The 6,637-nt window shown below is 45.3% G+C and overlaps 1 protein-coding gene across 5 annotated transcripts in view; it reads right to left on the bottom strand.

The window, feature by feature from the left end:
* The window catches only part of LOC139447403 (monocarboxylate transporter 12-like), a 46,065-nt gene continuing 39,428 nt past the window's right edge, over positions 1-6,637 (bottom strand). For all 5 annotated transcript variants that reach the window (XM_071228734.1, XM_071228732.1, XM_071228736.1 and 2 more), the window contains 5 exons: positions 5,882-6,106; positions 3,557-3,700; positions 2,274-3,215; positions 1,939-1,989; positions 1-449 (listed from right to left, as the gene is read on the bottom strand). In XM_071228734.1, the coding sequence (XP_071084835.1) occupies positions 313-449; positions 1,939-1,989; positions 2,274-3,215; positions 3,557-3,700; positions 5,882-6,083 (1,476 nt within the window). In that variant the 5' untranslated portion in view covers positions 6,084-6,106 and the 3' untranslated portion in view covers positions 1-312. The remainder of the gene's footprint in view (positions 450-1,938; positions 1,990-2,273; positions 3,216-3,556; positions 3,701-5,881; positions 6,107-6,637) is intronic.

The raw sequence follows: 6,637 nt of genomic DNA, 5'->3' as shown, positions 1-6,637 counted from the left end.
GATAGCAATGTTTGTTCAGTATCGTGTACATGGTAGAGCGACCCGTGAAGATCAGAGGTAGCATAGGTCTTCAGCAACCCATGCTTGCCGTCCAAGGCGACTCTGCTTGCCATAAGAGTCGACTAACGGAATTGGGTGGTCAGGCTCGCTGACTTGGCTGATGCAAGTCATCGTATCCCAACTGCGTGGATCCTCATGATGTCAATCACTTGATTGTCTTGTCCGGGCTCGATTATTTACAGACCGTCGTAACATAGCTGGACTATTGCGGCGTTAAACAACAACCAACATGGTAGAGCACAGCGGGGTACATCAGGTCCATGTCTGGCTTTCTTGTTGGTCAACCTCAAGCGACATGTCGTCGGGGTGATGGAGAGGGTGTTGATGACGACGTCCACCGCAGACGGGCATCAGCATGATCACCAACACTGACACAAACAACAGCGCACCTGAAAAGTGGAGACTGATAACTTGTAAATCGGAAAAATCTAAAAGAACTTATCAGCCGGCGAAAGAATGTGTTTGTTTGTATTGTTATCGCCTAAGTGGTGTAGCTGATAACAGAATGGTAGTTTAAGGTCGGCTGCTGTGACATAACAAAAAAAAGCCTAGAAAATGGAAAGTAATACTTAATGACTGAGACCGCCCGTAAAGACCAGGGTTACAAAAGGTCTTCATCAACCCTTGTTTGTTGTAAGAGGCGATTATGCTTGCCGTAAGAGGCGACTAACGGGATCGGGTGGACAGGCTCGCTGACTTGGTTGATGCATATTATATAATTATCGTATCCCTATTGGGTAGATCGATGCTCATGATTTCAAGCACTGGATTGTCTGGTATTTACAGACCGCCGTCTTTTAGACGGAAGTGGTGCTTTAAACTAACTAACTAACTATTTAACTAACTAACTGACCGAGAGGTTTACGTTATATGGTTGTGGCACCATGTAGTGCAAGGATACAAGGTGGGGGTGAGTACACTATTTTACACACCGTCAGAGAAGAATAAAGTCCGATTTAACGACTATGAGTGAGTGAGTGAGTTGGGTTCTATCGCCGCTTTTAACAGTATTACAGTTATATCACTGCGTGTCAGCTTAATGTGGGAGGAAAGCCCGAAGTGATGCAGGTCTCAGACGTGTACCACTTCGGTGAAACCCACGAGCACGGGTATGGTGCTGACAAACCTAGAAACATAATCAGGGCGAATCGGGATACGAACCCACAATCATAGGTTTCTGGCGTGCCCAAGGGACGCAACTCTGCACAGCGAATCGAGGCGCCTTAGACGCCTGGTCCACCCGTGCCCGCCTATGAATGTGCAAATGAATACCTGGGCACTTGTATTGAGACTGGTGATTCAGGGATATGAACACCTGTGAGAAACAATCGAGAGAGTGTTTAATTGTTGTTACATTGCCTGGCGCTCGATTAAAGATAAAGGACTGGTCGACCTAGAGTCGGTATAATGTGTCTGAGTTGGCTGACTGTTTAAACTGTGGCAAGGGAGCTCAGTGGGCTATCAGTATAAAACCGCATACGTCAAGTACAAGCACACACACACACACACACACACACACACACACACACACACACACATATGCACGCAAGCACGCAAGCACGCATACACACACATTCAAGCAAGCACGCACGCACGCACGCACGCACGCACGCACACACACGTGCATGCAAGTCGCTGTGTGTCATATGGCTGAATGTTGCGTTTGCAAGTATTTCACTTTTATCTTTTAACATGGGAGCCCAAATTCAGTGTTCACACTTTGTCACAACCCATGTGAGGTGGGAGCTGACGAATCAGCAGCTCATAATCCGGGAATCGACCTCGCACCCACTCGCATCCTGACGTCAATCTGAAGCAAGCTGTGAATCTTTAGTACATAAATATGGAATCAAAGTTAACATTTCTCTCTTGAATTACCTGACAGATATATACTGTTGGAATAGGAACCAGTAGAATCGACAACCCAACCTGAAAACAAAACGAAAGACTGAATAAACTGATTTTTTTCAGTTTTAAAAACATGGGTGCTATATATGCCTGCAAGTAAAAAAACAAGTCAAACACGATATTATCTGAGCGACATGAAATCATAAAGTAACGAAAATGTTAAGTAACAGTATTTAAATTTGACGCCCATTTTAGCCTTGATACTGCATTATACATACTCCACTAAACCATTACGCTGCCAAAGGGGCGGTTTCAATTGTAAGCTAATTTACCACTATAGTCCAATATTGTCCAAAGATACTAACCGGCAATAGGTGGCGCTACTAGGTATCCGCTTCCGGCAGCAATCATTTCCCAGCCAAAGGCAGCAGCTAGTTTCTCAATGCCAACACATTCGATGGTTAAAACGGTCAGAAGCGAGTACGACCCACCGCAATACAAACCAATTAACACCATGACGAGCGTCTGTGTAGCAATCGAGGTAGCTATGACAGGCGTCAGCATTACGACAACACTTGATATTAGCATCAAACCAACAAAGACAGAGAGAGGGTCCGTTTTTCTATCATTTCCCATTGCACCGATCATAACTCTCGAGATTATTAGTGATGGGCCGTTCATCGCCATGGCGAAGGCCACTTCCGTTTGGGTGACGCCAAAAGTTTTAGCGAAGCTCGGAAAATGAATTAGAAATATACCTAGGCCAGAATTAAGGAGAAAAAGACTAAGACACAGAATTAAAAAGCCTACATTAACGTAAAGTGGTTTGGATTCTAAGTTTTTAATCTTTGACATTTCAAAGCTGATAGAACTTGAAATGTTCATGGCTGAATTTATTGAGTCTTTGACAACCAAATGTTGGTCTTTCCAAGAAACAGCCCGTTCTGTCTGAGCTGAATCGTTATCCTGTTTCAACATTTTGCCCTTCTCTGGTTCTGTATTTGCCTTACATGATTCACTGGCTTTGCGGTTCCTAAACAGCTTGAGGCACATACTATTGTCGTTGTGTTCGTGAACAGGAAACATAACAGCTCCGCACACCACCATCTGCAAGGACAAACCTGCAAGGATTGCCAGAGTTTCTCGCCACGACAAAACGTCGAGCAGGTGGCGACACACAAGCGGAAGTATGAGTATTCCCGCGCCGGATGCAGACAGCGCTAGTCCCGTGACAAAGGTCCGCCGCTTCACGAAGAACAGATTAACGATGACTATGGAGGCAGAGTAGGTTAGTCCGAGGCCTATTCCTGTGCAGAAGAAACAGAATCATTGGAAATAGGTCACAATTTCAAATACATACCTGATCTACATTTCAGACGGAAAAGTATGGATGAATATGAATGACATATACGACCGGATTTGTTTATATTACCAGTCTAGTCACGATCTAATGACCGCACCGCTTCCCCCTCTTTTCATTGTTCGGCTTCCGTCCGTCACCATTCGGCAAAGTCCGGAAGAATGAGTGAGTATGGTTTTATGTCGCTTTTAGCAATATTCCAGCAATATCACGGAGACATCAGAAATGGGCGTCACACGTTGTACCCATGTCGGGAATAGAACCTGAGACAATACCTTGCATCCTTACCTGAAACAATGCCCATGAAAACGAGAAGGAGACGTATACTGTGGACGAAGCTGCTGATTATGAGGCCAGCCGCCAACAACGTCCCCCCTGTGATGACCGACGCCCGGCAGCTGACTTGTGATGATATAATGCTGGACACTGGGCCTGGTGGAGAAATCTGACATATGATATAACACTTGACACTGGGCCTTGTGGAGAAATCTGACATATGATATAACACTGGACACTGGGTCTGGTGGAGAAATCTAACATATGATATAACACTGGACACTGGGCCTGGTGGAGAAATCTAACATATGATATAACACTGGACACTGGGCCTGGTGGAGAAATCTAAATATGATATAACACTTGACACTGGGCCTTGTGGAGAAATCTGACATATGATATAACGCTGGACACTGGGCCTGGTGGAGAAATCTGACATATGATATAACACTGGACACTGGGCCTGGTGGAGAAATCTAACATATGATATAACACTGGACACTGGGCCTGGTGGAGAAATCTGACATATGATATAACACTTGACACTGGGCCTGGTGGAGAAATCTAACATATGATATAACACTGGACACTGGGCCTGGTGGAGAAATCTAAATATGATATAACACTTGACACTGGGCCTTGTGGAGAAATCTGACATATGATATAACGCTGGACACTGGGCCTGGTGGAGAAATCTGACATATGATATAACACTGGACACTGGGCCTGGTGGAGAAATCTAACATATGATATAACACTGGACACTGGGCCTGGTGGAGAAATCTGACATATGATATAACACTTGACACTGGGCCTGGTGGAGAAATCTAACATATGATATAACACTGGACACTGGGCCTGGTGGAGAAATCTGACATATGATATAACACTTGACACTGGGCCTGGTGGAGAAATCTAACATATGATATAACGCTGGACACTGGGCCTGGTGGAGAAATCTGACATATGATATAACACTGGACACTGGGCCTGGTGGAGAAATCTAACATATGATATAACACTGGACACTGGGCCTGGTGGAGAAATCTGACATATGATATAACACTTGACACTGGGCCTGGTGGAGAAATCTAACATATGATATAACACTGGACACTGGGCCTGGTGGAGAAATCTGACATATGATATAACACTGGACACTGGGCCTGGTGGAGAAATCTAACATATGATATAACACTGGACACTGGGCCTGGTGGAGAAACCTAACGTATGATATAACACTGGACACTGGGCCTGGTGGAGAAACCTAACATATGATATAACACTGGACACTGGGCCTGGTGGAGAAATCTAACATATGATATACCGCTGGACACTGGGCCTGGTGGAGAAATCTAACATATGATATACCGCTGGACACTGGGCCTGGTGGAGAAACCTAACATATGATATAACACTTGACACTGGGCCTGGTGGAGAAATCTAACATATGATATAACATTGGACACTGGGCCTGGTGGAGAAATCTAACATATGATATACCGCTGGACACTTAGGCTGGAAGACAAAACTGAGATACCATTTAACGCTGGGCCTGTAACATTTAGAAACGATATAATGCTGGACACCGAGACTGGATAGTGACTGAGTTTGATTTTACGCCGCTTTTAGCAATATTCCAGCAATATCACGATGGGGGACACCAGAAATGGGCTTCACACATTGTACCCATCGAACCCGGATCGAACCCGCTTTAACCACCGGAATAAGACATATAACGCTGGACGCTGAATTCCAGTATGTAGGAGAAAAGTGAATATTGTTTAAAGCCAGCAATATGCGATTTATGTCTAGCTGACATGCCAATTATCGAGACAAAGACAAAACAGTGATTGATAGTCACCGAGCCTGACCAACCGATCCACCGTGTCGTCTCCCACATCAGGCACAGGGTGCTGGGTCAAGTCTAACCCGGACTCGGTTCAACTGCCACGCCCATTCCAGATTCAATGAGCTCATAAAATGATTAGCATATTTAATACAATCAATAGTTACAGCCAGGTTTACTTCACGGCCGACCCGTGAAGATCCGGATTAGAATAGGTCTTCAACCCATGTCGCAACGGGCAACTGTACCCGTCGAAAGAGGCGACTTACGGGATCGGGTCGCTGACTTGGTCGATGCATGTCATCGTATCACGATTGCGTGGATCAATACATATGATTATCAACCACTGGATTGTCTGGCCCAGTATATTTACAGACCGCCGTCATATAGCTTGAATAGCGATGAATGTGGCGTTACAGAACAAACAAACAAACTGAACGGCCAGTCTGGCCACAGCTATTACAAACAGGCTGTGTTCTATTCCGTACCTGCCAGCTGCAAGAGTGACGCAAAGAGTGACGTCACCCATGACGTCATTGCGACACTCTCCTGAAACTGTTCCAGGAATACCGTCTGGAAGATGCCTCCCACATACGCCAGGCCGGGGCCTATCAGGAGATTTATGTAGGCCGCAAACAGCACGACCCAAGCCCAGCCGCCGTCTATGTCACGTGACTGTCGTGACGTCATGTCCGGACCCCTTTAAATCATATCTGAAAGAGATCAGTTATAGTTGCAATATTTGTTTGAACATTTCTTTACAAAAACATATTGTGTTTGTCCATTGACAAAGAGTGAGTGAGTATTCGCTTTTAACAGTATTCAAGTCATATCACGGCGTGTCAGCTTAATGTGGGAGGAAATCCCGAAGTGATGCAGGTCTCAGACGTTTACCACTTCGGTGAAAGCCACGAGCACGGGTATGGTGCTGACAAACCTAGAAACATAATTGGGGCGAACCGGGATTCGAACCCACAATCCCACAATCATAGGTTTCTGGTGAGCCCAAGGGATGCAACTCTGCACAGCGAATCGCGGCGCCTTAGACGACTAGGCCATCCGAGTTTCGGTATGGCCATCTTGCCATCCGTCATGCAATAGTGCAATGGTGATCACTCTGTCAATAAGATTCGGTACCTAACTGTGGGGGTCTCAATATGTAAGTTCCGTTTCTTTGCGATATTTTTAATTCGGACCTTATTTTGACAATGCTCTTAATATATATACTCTCGTTGGTACGCTGA

This window comes from Haliotis cracherodii, unplaced genomic scaffold, assembly GCF_022045235.1.
Source record: "Haliotis cracherodii isolate W230 unplaced genomic scaffold, xgHalCrac1.p SCAF_7, whole genome shotgun sequence".
NCBI lineage: Eukaryota > Metazoa > Mollusca > Gastropoda > Lepetellida > Haliotidae > Haliotis > Haliotis cracherodii.
This window is presented reverse-complemented; position numbering and strand designations above follow the sequence as displayed.